At 35.0% G+C, this 20,550-nt stretch overlaps 3 protein-coding genes across 3 annotated transcripts; all 3 read right to left on the bottom strand.

Annotated features, from left to right (window-relative positions):
* Nucleotides 1-77: 77 nt before the first annotated feature.
* LOC132167451 (non-specific lipid-transfer protein 4.1) lies at nucleotides 78-773 on the bottom strand. The gene is made up of 2 exons (XM_059578435.2): nucleotides 356-773; nucleotides 78-183 (listed from the first exon to the last, which is right to left on the bottom strand). Exons 1-2 carry the CDS (start codon nucleotides 703-705, stop codon nucleotides 174-176), a joined length of 360 nt encoding a protein of 119 aa, XP_059434418.1. The 5' UTR covers nucleotides 706-773; the 3' UTR covers nucleotides 78-173.
* Nucleotides 774-5,159: 4,386 nt separating this feature from the next.
* Nucleotides 5,160-12,558, bottom strand: LOC132167176 (GHMP kinase family protein). Its single transcript, XM_059578081.2, has 10 exons — nucleotides 12,110-12,558; nucleotides 10,522-10,720; nucleotides 9,215-9,278; nucleotides 9,000-9,063; nucleotides 8,803-8,883; nucleotides 7,948-8,034; nucleotides 7,179-7,336; nucleotides 7,026-7,074; nucleotides 5,828-5,952; nucleotides 5,160-5,698 (listed from the first exon to the last, which is right to left on the bottom strand). The coding sequence occupies exons 1-10, from the start codon at nucleotides 12,323-12,325 to the stop codon at nucleotides 5,476-5,478; spliced, it is 1,266 nt and encodes a 421-aa protein (XP_059434064.1). The 5' UTR covers nucleotides 12,326-12,558; the 3' UTR covers nucleotides 5,160-5,475.
* Nucleotides 12,559-16,704: 4,146 nt separating this feature from the next.
* On the bottom strand, nucleotides 16,705-20,550 carry LOC132166216 (hemerythrin HHE cation-binding domain protein). The gene is made up of 3 exons (XM_059576999.2): nucleotides 19,889-20,550; nucleotides 17,508-17,662; nucleotides 16,705-17,356 (listed from the first exon to the last, which is right to left on the bottom strand). Exons 1-3 carry the CDS (start codon nucleotides 20,454-20,456, stop codon nucleotides 17,102-17,104), a joined length of 978 nt encoding a protein of 325 aa, XP_059432982.2. The 5' UTR covers nucleotides 20,457-20,550; the 3' UTR covers nucleotides 16,705-17,101.

Raw genomic sequence — 20,550 nt, 5'->3', positions numbered from 1 at the left:
ATTTATTTTATTGAACTTTATTTGCTGAATCCGACAAAGACATCAGTGGATTATTTATATATGGGTTGTTATTACAAAAGAACAGCTCATACATGATGATGAATGATACATCCCCCACATACTAAGTTGAAGTAGTACTTTATTACACGTACACTTAGGCCCTTTGATCAGTTTCAACTAATCCTGCAAATCATCATAAAAAAAAAATAAAGATAGTGTTAGAATAATTAAATAAAATAATTTTTTATAACATGTTATTAAAACAAAAGTCTCGGCGATCTTTAATGATTGTCATAAAAAAGAAATTAAAGAATAAGAAGATCGAATGTATGAAAAAGCTAGATTATGCGCGCACTTGGAACAGTCGACATTAGACGAAATAGTGAATGGCAAAGTGATCCCACAGTCCCCAGGTAGAGCTTGGGCTGCTTGAGCATTTGGATTTATGTTCTTGGCCGCCGTCTTAATGCAGCCACAAGCAGCCTTCTTATCAGCGGAGGTTGTTGCGGCAGATGCAAGAGATGAGGCTCCAGAACAACAACCAGCTGGAGGCTTCCCAGTGCCTTTCACCAGGTAGTTCACACAGGGTCTCAGGTATTTAACTACATCACTACATGAAATCACACCCTCCGAAGCTGGGGCTAGTAAGACAAGTAGTAGCATAACAGCAACTACGGTTGAAACTGAAACCTTGGGGGATTTCATGGTTTAGAGAAAGGAGAGAATATATATGAAACTAGCTTCAGCTTGCTCTTCATGATCATCTGTTTCTACGTACCTTTATAGCAAATTCAGAGAAAACCCACAATTACAAGAAAAAACCTTCACTTGTTTAATTATTAAATCATAATTGAGTGCAAGAAAGAGAGGCAAGGAGGGAACGATCGATTATTTTTCTTTCATTAAGGCTAGCTCAGAGAAGTCTGTCTGTGTTAGGTGGAATAAGCAGGAATAAAAATGAAGTCTCAAACAAGTTAAATACAGCTGTGCGGTGCCATATATGTTATTAATTTGTGCACTCAATACAACATCAAACGTGAGAAAGAAGTCATTGAAGTTGATTGGATCACTTATATATAGGAAAGCAATAAACCGACTGATCTATTCCCGAGCAAAACAAATTTGAGTAGGACTACTTAATTAACCATATATATACTGAATGGATATCTCAACTATCTCATGTTATTACTGAATATATTAATTGGTAGAGTAAAGCAAGCTGTATAACTGGGTTATTGCATGCATGGCTGTTTCATTAGTATTGAAAATCAAAAGGAGTCTAAATCCTATTAATTAGATTTAAGATGCCTCTATATTGGGATGCAATGGTTTCCATTCAATGAGTTTAGAGAAATTTTAGCGCAGCGTAAATCTTAGATGTGTCTTCTCGATCTCTCTTCTTCCAATTTTCTAAATTTTTTTTTTTCATCAACTTCCGACTAAGATTAGATACAATTTTACATATATTATATGATAATTACTATTAGCGACGATAATTGTCATCACTAATAAGGTCGAAAATAGTTGCTAAAAATACACTACATGAAAGTCGCCGGCCACGGATAACATGTTCCTATTAGCGACGATATTTTGTCGTCGCTAATAGGGGCCATGTTTTCAGTGACGACAATGTCGTCGTTATATATATATATATATATTTTAAATATGCTTAATTTTTTTTTTTTTTTCAATTTCCATTTTAATTTTTTGGTATCAATTATGTTCTTGTGCACTCCATAACTAAATTAAAGAATGTTCAACTTTGTCTTCACAATTGATTAAATCCAATCGTGAAAAACCCCAATCCACCTATTCATAATATTTTCCTAGGTCACCAATCACAGCCCAAATCATCTACCCAAACCTTGAGTTTCCCTTGAGCTAGTTAAAAAAATGATATAAAAAATGAAAAAAGTAAAAATGTTTTGATTTTTTTTTTTTTAATAGTGTATAAACAGTAACATAGAAAATAAAAACTTTGCCAAACAGTTCCTACTGTTGGTCGTTAACTGAATAAGTGTAGCAGATGGGATTTTATGACAGATAGGAGACGTGTAGCTCTGCACAATCACGTACTTTTGTTTTTTTCCAAGCTCACAATCACGTACTTTACTCTTTGGTTTGTTAACTCAACAGTAAAATTTTTGACCAGCTTTTTCACTTTAGCACTGCACAATCACGAACTTCCCTGCTACACATCTCCTAGCTGTCAATGATCCAACTGGTGGAGCAAAGGGTATTACTTATTACTTAATTTATGGATAAATATAAAATTGGTTTTTGTTATAATGCTCCATAAATTAATTAACTGGTAATTAATTTTATGGTTCATCTCACAGCCTTATTCCGCGAGGAACAAGACATAGAGATCTCTACACCTCAAAAAGAGGATATTAAGCAATGGAAACATTCAAATTCTATAAACATTAATCATTACAACCAGAACATGTATCAAGGATAATCAAAATAGTTGAAATCATACTATACATACATCGTTATAAGCGATCCATGTTATACCTTAATTCGGTAGCCCCGATCCTGCCGGAATGACTCGAATATCTTCGTGTCACCCGTCGACATGATCGCCTCAAAAGTTGCTGGTAAAATTGCGGGCAAATTAGATAAAGTTGTATTTTCAAAACTAGGACTAAACCCCATGGGCCTAACAAAATGGTCAAGTGCGAACCCGAAATTGTTTGGCACAAAAATTTACAAGCTTGTGCAAAACTTCGAGGCGATCATGTCGGCGGGTGCAACAAAGTGATTTGAGTTCGTTTGCTCCCTACGTTCACTAATAAATGATAACTTTTTTTGTAAGTTTAGTAGCTCTGATCTTGTCGAAACGACTCGAATATCTTCGTGCCATCCGTCGATATGATCGCCTCGAACAACTGCACACGGGCGTAAAATTTCGAGCCAATCGGATGAAGTTGTATTTTCACAACTAGGACTAAAGCCCATGAACCTAACAAAATGGTCAAGTGTGAACCCGAAAGTGTTTAGCACGAAAATTTATGAGCTTGTGCAAAACTTTAAGGCAATCATGTCGGCGGGTGCAACAAAGTGATTCGAGTTCGTTTGCCCCCTATGTTCACTAATGAACGATAACTTTTTCTGGAAGTTCGGTAGCCTTGATCCCGCCCCAACGACTCGAATATCTTCGTACCACCCGTCGACATGATCGCTTCAAACAACTACACACACTCATAAAATTGCGGGCAAATCGAATGAAGTTGCATTTTCACAACCAGAACCAAAGCTCATGGGCCTAACAAAATGGTCAAGTGCGAACCAGGAATTGTTTGACACGAAAATTTACGATCTTGTGCAAACTTCGAGGCAATCATGTATGTGGGTGCCATGAAGTGATTCAATTTCATTTGCCCCCTATGTTTACTAATGAACAATAACTATTTTTGGAAGTTTAGTAGCCCCGATCCCGCCGGAACAATTTAAATCTCTTCGGGCCACCCGTCGATAAGATATCCTCGAACAACTGCACACGCTGGTAAAAATATGGGCAAATCGGACGAAGTTCTATTTTCACAACTATGACCAAAACCCAATGGCCTAACAAAATGGTCAAGTGCGAATTCGGAATTGTTTGGCACGAAAATTTACGAGCTAGTGCAAAACTTCAAGACAATCATGTCAGCGGGTGCCACAAAGTGACTCAAGTTTGTTTGCCCCCTATGTTCACTAATGAACGATAACTTTTTATGGAAGTTAGATTGCCCCGATCCCACCGGAACGACTCGAATCTCGTTGTGCCACCCGTCGACAAGACCACCTCGAACAACTGCACACGCTCGTAAAATTGCAGGCAAATCGGATGAAATTGTATTTTCACAATTAGGACCAAAGCCCATGGCCTAACAAAATGGTCAAGTGCGAACCGAAATTGTTTAGTACGAAAATTTATGAGCTTGTGCAAAACTTTGAAGCGATCATGTCGGTAGGTGTCATGAAATGATTCGCGTTCGTTTGCCCCCTAATGAACGATAACTTTTTTTGGAAGTTTGGTAGCCCTGATCTAACTAGAACGACTCGAATCTCTTTGTGCCACCCGTCGATAAGATCGCCTCAAAAGTTGCACATGCTCATAAAATTGCGGGCAAATCTGATGAAATTATATTTACAACTAGGACCAAAGCCCATGAGCCTAACAAAATGGTCAAGTGCGAACCCATAATTGTTTGGCACGAAAATTTATGAGCTTGTGCAAAACTTCGAGGCAATCATGTCAGCGAGTGCCACGAAGTGATTCAAATTTGTTTGTCTCCTAATGAATGATAACTTTTTCTGAAAGTTCGGTAGCCCCGATCCTATCAGAAAGACTCGAATCTCTTCGTGCCACCCGTTAACATAATCGCCTCAACAATTGCACACGCGCGTAAAATTTCGGGCCAATTGAATAGAAAAAATTAAATTTCTAAAATATTTTTTTGTACATCATATTTGATTTCTTGAATTAGTTGTACATTAATATAATTTTAGAAAAAAAATGGAAACATTTTATACTAAACATGTATAACATGCAACCTTTATTATATTATAAACATATAACATAATTTATATAATATATGATATGCATATTACAATTATGTGTAATAATATAATGCAGAGGAAAGTTATATACCATACAAATATCTTACAAAGCTAACATGACTAGGTTTAGTAAGCATTGAATTATATATATATTAGGGCTGATCTAAGGGCTAGTAGACCTGCCACATCAGTTTTGTGTGATAACTGTGAGATGTGTGTATGGTATGTAGCATTACTCTAATATATAATATGTAAGACACATACATGTATACCTATATATATGTTGTATATTGATGAACTCAAAATGAGTTGAGTTAAATTTATTCGAATTTGGATTACGAGCCTAAATCAAGCTTTAAAATGTTTCATTTTAGTCTTTTTACATTGTTTATTTTTAAGTGAAAAAAATGGCTGACACCAGCAAATGAAGCACATGATGTAGGAATACTGAACTACATTGCTTTGGTTTACTGGTAACTAACTAGCTTCTTTCAGTTCTAAAATTGTTCATATCATTAAATGAAATACCACATCACCCAGTTTCATCAATAAAATAAAGTTATTTAGAGAACATAGAGATGAGCTTGATATCAAAATTTCCAAGAGATGATATCTTTACAGATATTTCCTATTTCTGGAGCAAAACAAATAAATAACTCTTATTCAAACAGTTACTGAAATTCTCCACAGACAATATAAACTTATTTTTAACCCTATCAAATTATCCAGGAGAAAATTTTAAAAAAAAAATTACAATTACAATTACATGACATAAGCAACGCAAGCAGCAAATGCTTTAAGATAGTCATTTTACAATGAGCACAGACAGGCACACTGTAGAAGATATCTGATTGAGATTGAAATACTCCAGACTCATTGAGACAAGGAAGATAAGCCCTAAAAAAAAGAAAAAAAAAAAATCCAAACTTACTTAGGCAGCCCGGTTTTGGGGTTGAGAAGAGCCTGATTCTTATCGGAAAGCAAAACCGGGCCTCTGCCAGGTCTCGTGCAGATGAAATAACTAACATCCCCCTTGTATTTCTGGGAAGGAATGCTATCCTTAATTTCTGGAGGTGGTGGCAAACCCTCCACATCCCTTATCCCCTCAAGCCCAGCATCTTTTAGAATTGACTTATCACCAACGATGTAACTGTGAATAAGCAAAAGAAATAAGGGGAAAAATAAAAATCTCTACAACTTTGCGCTTAAACAATTCATTGATATTTCACCAATATAACACAATGTTATATGGCACTACTAAAATCTTAGTACTAATTACCTATTCAAATCCGAAGCTGAATTTGGAGGGAAGTAGAAGAGCAGCCTCTGAAGCAAAAGGGTCGCAGCCTTTCTATTTCGCGCAATCATTACGGCATTTGGCCCCGCATCAAAAGTATATGCCACCTGTCAATTGTCTGACTTTAATCACATGTTCAAAACAGTCAAACTGAAAGCACCAAATCAGAAAGAAACAAGCTTCACGTGCGCCAAAGGGCTAGGCATAAGGCACCATTTCTACAGAAGCAATATCAAAATAACCAACGTGATTACTGAAGTAACAACCGCAGGTGGCTTGATTTAAGTGTTTCTTCACCGGGTTACAATACTTTTTGGTAGTGACATAAATCATAGACAACGATAAATACAAGGAACGGCTCCAATCAAGTGGTTGGATCACACAAAGTCTTAAATCACAACATCATCACTCAAGGAACAATATTTTTTAGGATTCTGGGATAAAATGAAGAACAGTATAGTGCAATCAAGGCTGGGAAGCAATTTAACACTCATGAACCGAATCCTGTGTTGTGACTGACAGGGGTTTTATGACTCCTTTAGCAAGTGAAAAATAAAAACAAAAGTTTGAAAGCACAACATCCAGGCCTTCATGCTTTTGGAAAAATTTCCAAAAAAGTACCATATGTTATCAGTCAATTAATGTCTTATCTTTGTTTATACGTGAAAAATTAATCTGAGAACTGATTGATGTCTTATGCAAGCAGTTATAGAATGTTTTGTACCACGCAGAAGGGTAAAAAAAGAAAAGAAAAAACAAGAGCAACTAGATTCTTTCTAAGATACCAACATTTGAAATTTTAAAAATGTCTAATAACAATGTGATTTGATGACAAGCTTGATTTTGAACCATAAAATTTTGTAAAGCACTAATTTCTAAAATACAGACGGTAGAAGCTTCTCCTTTGTCAATCATATATATTAGTAAGCTAAAACAAATTATCATTTATCATTACATTATATATAAAATCATGCATGCTGAAATATTAATTATAAAGAAACTTTCTTCATCTATAAATCTTTTTATTTCTATTTTTTGTTTGTCTATGAAAATTATTTATTATCAAAAAGTAAATAATGACCATTCACAAGAAATATGCAACCCGGGCAACTTGGTCCAATCTGTTACTAGATACAAGTCACGACGGTTTTCCAAGAAGGAAATAGAAAGAAAATTAAACCTGAGGTGTTCCTTCGGAGCGATTCCACTTTTCGACAATGCTGATTATCCTGAAAAATAGTTGTTTCACTGATTTTAACATCGACATTTTAATGCTGCAGCTCAAGGAAAAAAAAATGATGCTGTAGAACCAAAAAAGTAGAGTGGAACTCGCCTATGGGATGTATCATTCATGTAGAAAATTGGGGGAGATGTGTCCAGACAAACAGCATGAAACTGGTTACTATCAGCACAGGTCAATTGTGCAAAAGATGCAAAATCACAATTTTTTATGGCTCCTTCCATTTGTAGTATGCGTTTTGGTACTATTTCCTGTTACATTCCAAAAAAGGAAATAACAAATACCAAAAGTTAAATACAATTTTAAAGAATCTGAGAAAGATAAAAGTTGAATAGAGAAAGATAATCTAGGAGGGGAAAGTACGTGAAAATCCACTTTTAAAAAAGAAAAAAAAAATCCAAAAAAAGACCATGCAAGTTTCTATATCTATGATTATATAAAATAAATTAAATAATGTACAGTAATAAAGAAAGTTGACTTTTAAATTGATCTCTCTTGGTTTTCTCCCCATATAAAATACCAAAACAAGCCCAATCTTATTTTCAAGTAACTGAAGGTAACAAAGTAATTTTAGCCACTGATTTTTGCTCTCTTTCCTCTCTCCTAAACTTTCTCTCCTCTCTTCTCTCTTCTCTCTCCCCCCTTATTTTTTCCCTTTCTTTTCTCTTTTCAATTAACCAAATTTTATATTCAACCATCTAATCCACAAACAACAAAAAAGGAGAGCCACCTATCACATGCAGAGCCTTGGTGGATGTCTAGTTTCATGAAAGGAATCCAACACCATGTAAAACCCACAATATTCTGTTACTAAAGACAATGGCCATCTTTTGAAAGACAGGGAAAGATAAATAAAAAGTACCTTTGCTCTATGTTTTAAAAGCAAACTAGTTTCAACTGATTCACGCATTCCAGTGGTGCTACTCGTTTCCTTCTGCCTTGAACTTACCTAAAATCAAAAAAATCAAGGTTGAAATAACGAAAACAATGGGGCATAGTACGAGCAATAAAACAGCAGATACTCATCGGGCAGTTTAGCATACATGTCAGGCCATAATAATAATAATGATTAAAATATTAACAATAATACAGCAGCAGCAGTAGTAACAGTAATAATAATCATAATAATTCAGCATGCACGTGCTATAAAAACAACTTTCATGATACTTGACAAATTATAATTCTCTTGAAGAAATAAGACAAGCAAGTAGGAAAGATCAGGATTTCATAGACATAAATTCTACATTTGACATTGTTCAGAGTTATGCATTTGAGACCGTAAGTTCCTATTAAGAAATCAAAATAATGTTCTTGGAACACAACTGATCAGAAGTGTCAAGCTTAATCGTATCTAAAGTCTACAGCTTTGAACACAGATGCAGGATCTCACCACAAAATAAGCAACTTAGCGATGAAATTGGCAAGCCAAAACTACTAGGAAGAACTTTAGAAGCAAAGCAGTACAGCATATATTAAAGGAAAAAAGGGCTACTGCCCATCAATCCATTTTTCTTACTTTTTATTTTTCTTTTGCCCTTCTCCTTATACTTGTGTGTGCATGGGTTGCCCCCTCTGGCCCTTCATAATTTTTTTTTACCATACATGTATAGATGCTAGCATACATATGAGTGTGTGTGTGTGTGTGTGTGTGTCTACTGCTCAAATTCACCAGAAAACACATTCACACAACAGAAGGTAAAATGGAAGAGAGACATACCACAGCAATAATAATAACAAGATCATCCCAGTGCTTCTCATCTGCAAGTTGAACAGCAAGACTGTCTTTTCCATCCTCATCCTTAACATATCAAGATTAAAATAAATAAATAAAAAATCAGAACCTAATGCATAAAAAAAGATGCAATGCTTTATTGAAAGAAAGAGCCAACGATAAACATGAGAGAATATACTTACTTTTCCCATGATCCACTTGACAAATCCACCATACAGACTGCGACAAGCACTGCCTGAACCTTGCCTGTATTAATTAAGATAAAGAAGAAGAAAAAAAAAATAGTCATTGCCAATGACACAATCACCCTTGGATGGCTATATAAAAGTACTAGACATTCTATCCAAGCAACTAGAACCCTTGAAATTCAATATAAGTCAAGAAAGAAAGAGGATGCCTCGCGATAGCAGAAAGCTTGCTTTGATCTTCCTTCACATTCATTAGCTTTGCGAGGGCAAAAACTGCAAATAAGAACAATAATTACACATATATAAGCTCACACAATATGTTCTCTAATACATAATTACTAATCATGAAAGAAACATGTTAATTTAAAGCTGAAATACCCAGGAATTGGTTCTCCAAGCAGATACAAAAATGCACACATTCGTAATACAAATATGTACTCTATTGTTTAGTTTGTATTAATATTATATACAATAAGTGGCCATATATACTACATCTAGTAAATACAAAGACACGCAGTATGATGGTAGTTCCATCGGCAGATGCATACCAACAATTACAGTGGATAAGGAATTAGATACAGTAATGGTCACCAGGGCTACATTGAAATAATCTGCCTACCTTTGGGGTCCCATTATAAGATAAAAACAAAGAAAAAGTTGAGCCCAGTTGTAAAAGAACAAAATAGCCACAGCTATACTTAATTGTTTTTGCTCTTGGGACATTCAAGACCAACTTATATGCGAGCATGAACAGAAATTTGCTTTTTGGTCAAATGTAGGGCTGTAATCGAGCCGAGCCAAGCCGAGTCGAATATTGAATGTTCAAGCTCAATTCATTTAATTATTTTCAAACACGTAGGCAAAAATACCCCTACCGTCACCAATTTAACCGATACCCAGCCCTAGTGGCAGGAACATGCATTCACCAATAGATTAATTTATTAGTTGATAGTTCATCAGTTCTTGTAAGATTTTGTGATTCTTTTTTCAATGTGTCATGCTCGTAGTTTTCTTTATATATGTGATTTTCTTCTATCCATATATTTTAGTTTAACAAAGTCATCCCGTTCAAAAAAGCCCATGCAAAACCAAGAGAAACACAGATTTGAAATTTGGAAGGAGGTGAAAAATCTCTGTCCACACCAAAATCATAAGAAAAAAAATTGAAGTGAAATTTTTGAAAAGTCATGGTAGGATAGTACAGTCACTCCCTTTTCACAATAAACTTCAGCTGGAGATACAATTAATAAATTGATCCACAAACATGCACAATCAAGATATCTTAATGATGCTCAACTGAAGGAATAAAACACACATTGTCATTAAGCCAAAACCAAGAAAGATGCAGATCAAGCCGTCTGATATCATTAATTTCAAAGGAACGCAACTCAATTATCATTCGTAAAATTGCAGGGATGAGAACGATGACTGCTCAAAGATAGGGGCCTGATCTTCTAATATATTACAAGAAAAGAACACAAATATGACAAAAAAATTGGGCAATTAGATTGTTTACCAAGACAAGCAAACCCAGCCGCTGAAGAGGCCAACCCAGCAGCAGTAGGGAAATTGTTGTATGAAGCAATATGTAAATGCAACTTTTCCCAATCCTTCTCTTCAATTTTGATACCATTTTCCTTGTCCTCAACATCACTGGCAAGACTGCGAATTTCTCTAAGACAATTTTGGTATCTGCCTCCGGAAAGGGAAATCTCCTACACTAACCAGAAAAAGTGAAAACCACGATGAATTAATTAGAAAAGGAAAAGGATCATAGTATTTGAAAAAAAATAATAATAAGAATAGTAAAAGCTTTAATCCTCCATTCTGTTGCCGAAAAAATGTAAATGGTTTTTGTTTCACATTTGAAGTTGTGTTCATTTTACATGCTTAAATTAGGTTCAGTTGTGCAAAGAAGTTTGTTTACTCAGACTATAATGATGAAAATTACTATTAAAATTAGAATTTCTTTTTTCCTCCTAAATATCTTGAACAACCAACCCAAGCATAAATGAAATATACAGAAACTTTCATCTAACCATCAACCATAAATCCATTCTTCATCAATGATAAATACCACTAGCAGGGGCGGAACTACACACAAGCTACTGCCCCAAAAAATTTAAAACTTCCTCCAAAAGTATATAGATTCTTATATTTAGACCCTCTAAAATTAATTTTTTACCCCCAAAATGTCTTCTTTTTAATTTTGCGCCCCACACCTAAAATACTAGTTCCGCGTATTATTATGATCAGTTAAGCTCTTTTTGAAAAAATAAAATAGAAGCTCCGCTTTTGTTTGGTTCTTAATGAATAATCATCCAATAATAAAAATTGCAATTTATTTCCTTTTCCAACACTTTCTTTGAAGCAATTAGATAATAAACACAATACTGGGAAACATCATCCACCTTTCCGTGAAGCCAAAGCCAAATCTTCTTTCAAGCTAAATCAATAGCATCAAGCCCAATCCAGTGAACCCAGATTTAACCGAGTCCCTAATTAACAGAAACCAAATAATTCAAACATATTAAATCTCGTTGCCACCCTCACACTTCCTCAGCAAACAAACACGTCCGGTTTTATCTCAAAAGTTAACAGTCCTAACGGTAACAAAAAAACACAGTTTTACCATAGAAACAAAACATTTTTATAACACCAGACAACATAAATCTCTTTCCTTCTATTTCGTCTTTCACTTCATTTTCTCAGCAGCCAAACGCAGTTCAGTCCAAGTAAATAGACCAGAGAAACAAAATACTACCAATAATATGAAATAAAATTAAAAAATTAAAAAATTAAAAATTAAAAATTAAAAAAAAAAAATCCATTTCTTCTTTCGGTATATTTTCTCAGCAGCCAAACACAGTTCAGTCTAAGTAAATAGACAAAAGAAACAAAATATCGTCCATAAAATCAAACAACAAAAATATCTTTAATTAATCTTTTAATTGCGCACCACTTTCTCAGCAGCGGTTCGTTCTAAGTGGATTGATCAAAGAAACAAAGTGTTATCCATAACATCAAACAACACAAAATCTCCTTCCTCTTTTTCTTCTTCCACTCCATTTTGTCATCAGCCAAACACAGTTCAGTCTGTTTACCTTGCCGTTGAGCCACATGCGGTCGCTGTCAAAGGCGGGGCTGACGGCGACGGTGGTGGTGGTGCAGAGGTGATCGGGATCAAGCGTGACGCTTATGCTATCGTTGACTGGCAGGATCAGGGTCTCGTCCCTCTTCCCCCAGTACTTTATCACCGCTATATTCGTCGGCGTCTGCGCCGTCACCATCACCACCCATTTTTCACACTCACCCGCCATTCCCCCAAATTCTCCGTAGAAAACAAGAAACTGTTCGTTCTTCTTTCCAAGAGATAAAGAAAAAGAAAGAAAAAAATTAGCGAAATCAGATTGAATCTGAATCCGAGAGCAATGAGAGAGAGTGGGAGAGTCTTTTATATATATATATAACACATAGAGCGGAAGAACCAAAGGAGTGTTAGTTTTCCCCAAGCTCTGATGGTTGAATTTTGGAGGCGAAGGGAGTGGGGCCACCGGCCTATGTCTGAATTTTAAAAATATTTTTGAGGATCCGCCGGAACCAATTAAACTACCAACCAAGCGGGGTAGTGTTGTACTTTCACTCAGTGATGATTCACGTGGAGAGAAAAGAGTAATAGACTCGACTGAGTAATTTTAAGTCGTTTATTTGTGTCTCATTAGGAATGATGTAGTTATTAAAATCATATTTTAATTAAAATTTAATAATAATTAATTACAAATTCAATGATAATTTTAATAATCACATCATTCTTAATAGGATACAAGTAGAATACAAGTAAGTCACCTAAAATTATTCAAACTCGACCTGGCTCTATGGTTGGACTTGGATTGATTATATCAAAGGTTTTCTATTCAAAAAGGGTTAAACACTTTTTTTGTATTTTTACGGGAAAATCACTTAATTCATAATATCTTTTTAAACTTTCAATTGTGACAGTTTACTTAAATTGTTAAAAATTGATATGCCTCAAATGAATATATATATATATATATATATATATATATATCCTTAATAAAATAAAACAAACAAAATTTTTTTAAAAAAAAAAAAAAACAAATAAAAATTTAGGGTGTGAAATTTTTTTTAAAAAAAATCGTTTTTTATTAAATAAAAATAATAAATTTTTTCTTTTGTTTTCGAATTTATTTTAGTATTTTTCTCATTGAAAAACAAAAAACAAAAAATTACGGTCACTTTTATCTTTTTGCTGGCCTTAGGGGACATTATCAATTATTTGATAATTTATGAGGACATTGTCCCGATTAAAAATTTGATAAAAAGGCATGATCAATTGGGTGGACTTTTCATTTTTTTTTATTTGGAAAAAGTTTCATTTTCTCATCTAGTTCTTTTCATTCTCTCATCTAGTTCTTTTCCCACAGACTCCCACTCATCCGAGGGTGATTTTCAATTTTAAAAAGTATCTTCAATATTTTAATGGTATGTCATATCAAATTAATTAATAATGGACTCCTGTCTCATATATCTTATTATTATTATTATTATTTAAAAAAACAACAACTTTAAAAATAAATTTAGGGTGACTCTCGTATGACTAGCCATTATAGAGGTGGCTGAAGGTGGCTTGTGACCACCCTAGAGGTTGGTGGTAGCCACCTATGAAGGACACTTTTTCTCTAGTAAGGGCAAAACTAAAATATTAGGAGAATGAGGACAAAACTAAACAAAAAAAAACAAAAACTTAGAGGGTAAAAATTAATTTTGAGTGTTCATTTCATATAAAAAAAAAAAAAAAAAAAAAAAAGTATAAAATTTAGAAGAAATTTTCAAGTATTTGTAGCATTTCTAAAATTTTATGTGGATCTAGAACCCCTTAAAAGTAAGGGTGATTTCACCAATGACTGTCAGGGATGACTAGCCATCGTAGAAGTGGCTGAAGGTGACTTGTGACCCCCCTTAGAGGTTGGTGGTAGCCACCTATGAAGGACACTCCTTCGTTGGTAAGGGCAAAACTAAAACTAATAAAAAAATAAAATAAAATAAAAAACTTAAGGGGTAAAAATTAATTTTGAGGGCTCATTTCATAAAAAAAAAGTATAAAATTTAGAATAAATTTTCAAGTCTTTGTAGCATTTTTAAAATTTTATGTGGATCCGAAGCCCCTTAAAAGCAAGGGTAATTCCACCCGTGACCGTCAGTAATGACTAGCCATCGTAGAGGTGGCTGACGGTGGCTTGTGACCACCCTTAGAGGTTGGTGGTAGCCACCTATGAAGGACACTCCTTCGCTGGTAAGGGCAAAACTAAAATATTAGGAGAATGAGGACAAAACTAATAAAAAAAATAAAAAAAAGCTGAGAAGGTAAAAATTAATTTTGAGGGTTCATTTAATAAAAAAAAAAGTATAAAATTTATAAAAAATTTCAAGTCTTTATAGCATTTCTAAAATTTTATGTGAATCCGAAACCCCTTCAAAAAAAAAAAAGTCAGGGGTATAAACGTTATTGTTTCACTTTGAATGTTTACAATTTAACAGGGCTCAAATTGATTGCAATTGAAAGTTCAAGAGTTTAAATTAAAAGGTTTTGAAGCTTAGGAGACTTGTCAAATCATGTGGTAAAAGGGTATAAAGTAAAGTTTCCACTAAAAAAAGAATAGGGAGGCTTTTGTGGTGACACAATTTGGTTGCAAGGGAAAAAGAGAAGAATGGTTCTAATCTTTATACACGAAACCTAAAGAAAGGTTAATTGTTGATGAAATTTATAAATTTGGTTGTTTGTTAGGTGAGATTTGATTATTAAAAACTAAATGCAAAAGAGAAGACTTGGAAGTAATCTAATGCAATGGAAATCAACTTGTTAATTAGGGTTGGGAAAAATGATCCTCTCAATTTCAAATTCTCCCAATTTCTTTTATTTCGTGTATTTTGAAAAGTAGTGTTATTTACAAGTTTTAAATGTACTACCCTTCAAAATACAATAAATGAAGGAAATAGAGAGAATTTGGTAGGTTTGAAGGATAAAAGTCAACTCGCATACTAATTATCCTTTTTCCAAGTTTCAAGCTTTCAATAAAAAACAAAAAAACGAGAATCGCACGTTGTGAAAGGAACAATGGATGGAGATGACTTCAATTTGGAACATTGACCCAATTTACGTGTGCAACTCATGATAAAAATATGCCAATGTGTTGCACACGCCTGTGCAGGCCCCATCCTCCAAACTTTACAACAACAAAGATTGAAGAAAAAAAGGTCACGAGGGGACCAACCATGATTCATGGGTCACGTTGTGATTTGTTTTTACATGATAATTTTATTTAAAAAAAAAAAAAAAATTTATTAAGGATAAATTTGAAATTTTATAAAAAAATCAGAGGTATAATAGTCATTTTATCACTTTTAACGTTTAAAAACTAACAGAAGAGGTACATTACATCAAATTGATAATGATGTATAATGATGCATTGTATCCCCTCCGTCAGTTTTTAAACGTTAAAAGTAATAAAATGACAATTATACCCTTGACTTTTTTTAAAACTATAAATTTACCCTCATTTTCAAATTTACCCATGGTTGGGTCACCATGTGACCCTTTCTTTTTCTTTTCTTTTTTTTTTCTTCTTTTTTTCATTAAAACCAAAAAAAACAAAAACAAAAATCGAAGGGTAATTTGGTCTTTTCATGGGTTTCCGTTAGGGTTTTACAGCAAAAATTGATGGATGGGATAAATTGCATCAAATTCTTAACAAAATGAAACCTTTGGTTCCCACAAAACTCGGCAAATTCAAAATAGCCCCAACTCATTTATTCTTTGATTTCTTATGGTGGAAAACTAGAAGAAAATAGTGAAATGGCAGTAAGATAATGATAATTGGAGGAGCTCTGGAGCTTCTTTCCAACAACTAAGTTGTACAAAATCTAGACTCTTTATAGAATTTCATAAAATCTTCTCTAATTTTCTTTACGCCACTAAGCCAAATCCTAAAATACATTGCACTTCACACTTTGATGACGAGGCACATCCCAATACCCTCTGTAATTTCCTTCTTTTGTTATTTTGCCTTTTTGAACTACAAGTCCACTGCCTCCTCCGCTACCTACCCAGTTTGTCTTCGCCCTTTCTGGCTTCCTCTTTCCCTTACCTCTCTCTCACTCCGTGGCTCTCACACACCTCCCTATTGTTCCCCATAACCAGCAGAGCTGTAGATTAGCTTCTTTACTTATGATTATTAGCAAGTGTTGGAAACCTTTTCAAGCACTTGAAATTTAGTCATGACATTTAACACTCTTTGACTTAGGGTGTTCCTAATAGGTAACATTTGAGCCTTTTTTCATAAAGCACAGTATGGGTGACAAGATGGGCAATTATTAAAGGTAGTTAGGAAAAACTATTAACCACCTATAATATATATATATATATATATATATATATAAATGATGTCGTATGTAGTAGGATATTATCATATTACCATAAAAACGACGTCGTTTTGATTTTTTTTTTTTAATTTTACTTTAAAAAAGCCATTAGCGGTTAGAGGATTTAGCTAATAACCGTTAAATGTAACCGCATTTTCACCCCTAATTAGCACGGTGTGATGTTGAAGAATGAAGATGTTTCTGAATACATGCCAATAGTTCCATTGTGCTGGATATGACACAATGAAGCAACCAAAGACACCCATCTAACCTTTGAGTAATGTGATACAAATGTTCTACAAAAACAGCAAGCACTCACTCCCACCTTTATTTTTAAGTTTTTAACCATCAACTCTCAAAAGTTTCTGTCTTCTACCCAATTCAAGTACACCTCTGTACAATTTCATGTTTAAAATATATTCTTTGAGAGCAAACTTACCAGGTAATGTGACATGTGACACCTCTTCTCTCCCATTCTTGCCAAACCATACTAAATCTTTCTTAACCTTTAATTTCCACTGCCCTGTTTACTTAAGAGGCAAGCATCACAAATCTATACAATTTGTTCAAACTCGCTGTTTCTACTTTCTGTGAACATCATGTATCCAGTAGCTCTTCCCTGCATCTAAAAATCATCAGGAGTCAAGTCTTAGATCCTAGTTGACGGTCAATCTTAGCACGGAGGCCATTTGTTCTTTGTCGCCACAGCTCGTGATCAAGTCCAAGTACTGCATTGCTTCGCGAGGGAGGAGACCCTCAAGAAGAAAGTTAAACAAATGTGAGTGAGTTGCTTGCATCACATCCAAACACTGCGCCAGTACCCTCTTCTGTTGCTCATTGCTCAGCTCCACCGCCTCCATCAAGGGTAGTAAATCTCTGTCCTCCTCTACAAAGTGCTGTTCACAATGCTCCTGGGCACAGTATAAAATAATCCAAATTACCACCAAAGTGAATCCTTACTTGCACTTCAAGACTGACAGATAAGTAATAAATACACAAACTGACACAAGCAAATCATGTCCTATGAATATATTCAATCTTTTGTTAGGGCCAAGTCATTACCCGCAATGATTTGAGCCGAGAAGAAAGATTGAAGAGAGCCTCTTGGCAGATAGGGCTCCCCGAATCCAATACTCCAATAGATTTGATGTCTTCTTTGACGCCATTCATGATGGGTAGGTCTCTGGCATGTTGCTCGTTTGCAGCTTTACATAGCCCTGCGCCATCATGGTCATGTACAAGATCGTCAGTAAGTGCTTAATTTCCTTCAAGTATAAGCAACTTTTCACCACAACACACACTTTCCTTTTCTTTCCTACTACTTCTTTCTCCCTCCCATATGCTCACAAATGTAACAACATAGAATAACTAAAGGACACGATATGTTGGATACTGCCTTACACATAATTGTATTATTATTAGAGAAAACTACACTTACCCCCCTTCAAACTACTATGCAATTTGCAATGTCTCTAAAACTTTTAGTTTTGACAATGTATTCCACCAATCTACCCTGCAATTTGCAATGTCTTCATCTATTAGGATTTTCTATTAAACTTTAACGGGAGATGTCACTTGTATTTTATGTGACCTAAAATAACAAAATACCTTGCATGAGAGAAAAATAACTTCCACAACTATTGTGGATCACCTCCCAGATCTATCATTGAGATTGTAATGTCTCACTTTCACATCCAAAACAACAAAATTACTCTTTATTTTTTTGCAATGTCCCCATTCCCCAACCCTCCCCCCATCCCTCCCTCCTAATTTTTCCTCTTTTTGGGAAAACAAAGAAAGTATTTTGGTCATTTTGGATCACAAAAGAGGACATTGCGAAAAATGAAGCATTGGAGGGGGGACTTTGCAAATGGGGTGGTAGTTAGAAAAGGTAAATGTAGTGTCCCCTTAAGTTTTTTAATCTAAGCGTAAATTTGTAATTTTACAAATTTTATGGGCTATATGAACATTTTACATAACATGCGGGTCATGTGATTCGCTAGTTGTCTAAGTTAATTGAAAATTCTAAAGGTGGACGGATATTGTGAATTGAGTCATAGATTTATATGGTATATTGCAAAAACTAAAAATTTTGAGAGACATTATAAATTATGTGGTAATTTGAGAGCATCAAGTGTAGTTTCCTAGGGTAATATAACAAATACACCAACTCCCAGACTCCACCCCTCGCTATCAATGTTTTTTTTTTTTAATTTTTTTTTTAATAATTATATTATTTAAGATATAATTAATAGCATGACATATTAATTTGAATATGAATACATGTTAACCGTCAATTTTGGAATGGAGGGTATCTAATTAATGGGCAGGATTTCTTTTCAAGATTTCTTTAAAGAAATCCTAGGACCACAAATGTGCCATGTGTCATTCTAATAAAAAAAATAATATAATATTACTTAAAGCTTTAAAAATAATTAAAAAAACAAAATAATAAAAAAAATAGCCATTCCATTCTTGTCATAGGGGTGGCCGGACCACCGGAATGACTTCAGCAGCTGGTCTGGGGTGGTAAAAATGAGGTGGCCGACCAATCCCCTAAGGCAAAAATGGGGTGGTCCAACCACCCCTATGGCAAGAATGGAGATAACTATTTAATAATAATTAAATAGTTATCTCCATTCTTGCCATAAGGGTGGTTGACCACCCCTATGACAAGAATGGGGATAACTATTTTTTTTTTATTATTTTTAAAACTTTAATTAAGTAATATATATATATTTTATTAAAAAGACACATGGCACATTTGTGGTCCTAGGATTTCTATAAAGAAATCTTGGCCATTAACTGGATATATGATCATTTTCCTTCATCTCTCACATCAATAAAAATAAATAATAATAATAATAATAATTAGGGTTAACTTCAAGAGTTTACATGTTTTGAGAAGATTCCAAAAGTTAAAAAAAAAACTCTCAATTTTACCCTTCGAACTTATAATTTGATGCAATCTATCATCTCCGTTAGGATTTAATGTCAAAAATACCAAAATACCATCAACGTTTCACCTTTTATTTTATTTTTCATATGAAGAACAAATTTAGAATTTTATAATTATTTTAAGGGTATAACGATCATTTCATCCATTTTAACGTCGGTTTAACGCCAAACCCTAACGAATGAGGTAGATTGTATCAAATTAAAAGTTTGAAGATGAATTTAAGAGTTTTTTAACTTTTGAGTTCTTCTCAAAATGAAAGAAGAAGTTCAAAGAACCTTTTTTAAAGTTTTCCAAAAAAATTAACGACGTATTTCAAATTATTTCAATATTTTTATAGTATTTTATTTTTTTATTATTTAAAACATAATTTGCACAAAAAAAAAAAAAATTCCTAACTAATTAGTAATTAGTAATTTAGTATGAGAGCGCAGATGCAGTTTGATAGGGTGCAACGCACAAGCAAATGTAACATGGTAGTGCGTACCTCGATCAGCCATATCCAAGATCGGGAAGACAACCCTCTCCTCCATCTGAGCATGCTCCAGCATCAGCTCCAGCAGCTCCGAGTAGCTCCTCCCGAACTTCCTCACCTCCATGCGTGGGCTCCCCACGCTCGGATTAACGCTCCCTTTCCCTCCACGTGCCGCCAGATCCTCCGCCCACCTCACCAGCCTCTCCATGTGCCAACTAATGCTCTTGTGTTGCAGCCCCACCACCCTCACTATCAACGGCGTCGTTTCCTCCTCGTAGCCCGGCGTTGTAAGAGGCGGGTGCGGGAACCTGGCGTCTATGTACCCGAGCAGTGTCTCGCGAGAGCCCGATACGGTCTCAGACCCCACCTGGAGGACCGGCGTCTCGGACCCGAAATCCGGCGTATCGGAGGGCACGAACCGGACGGAGACGGCCTTGTGGAGGAGCGCGAATCGGATGTAGGCGGTGAGAGTGCTGGTAGGCGATCCGTGCAATCGGACGGCGGGGCAGACAACTTTGACGCTGTCGTGTGGCACGATCTCGGCCGCCGATTTCTTCGACTGCGCAGCGCAATTCCCCATCGACAAAGATTTCGGATTAGAAAAATGAGAGTTGTGGAATTTGAACCACCAAACAATGCGTTTGATGGAAGAAAAGCATGAATTGGAGTATAAT

The sequence above is a fragment of the Corylus avellana genome, chromosome 2 (genome assembly GCF_965113065.1).
Source record: "Corylus avellana chromosome 2, dhCorAvel1.hap1.2, whole genome shotgun sequence".
Lineage (NCBI taxonomy): Eukaryota > Viridiplantae > Streptophyta > Magnoliopsida > Fagales > Betulaceae > Corylus > Corylus avellana.
This window is presented reverse-complemented; position numbering and strand designations above follow the sequence as displayed.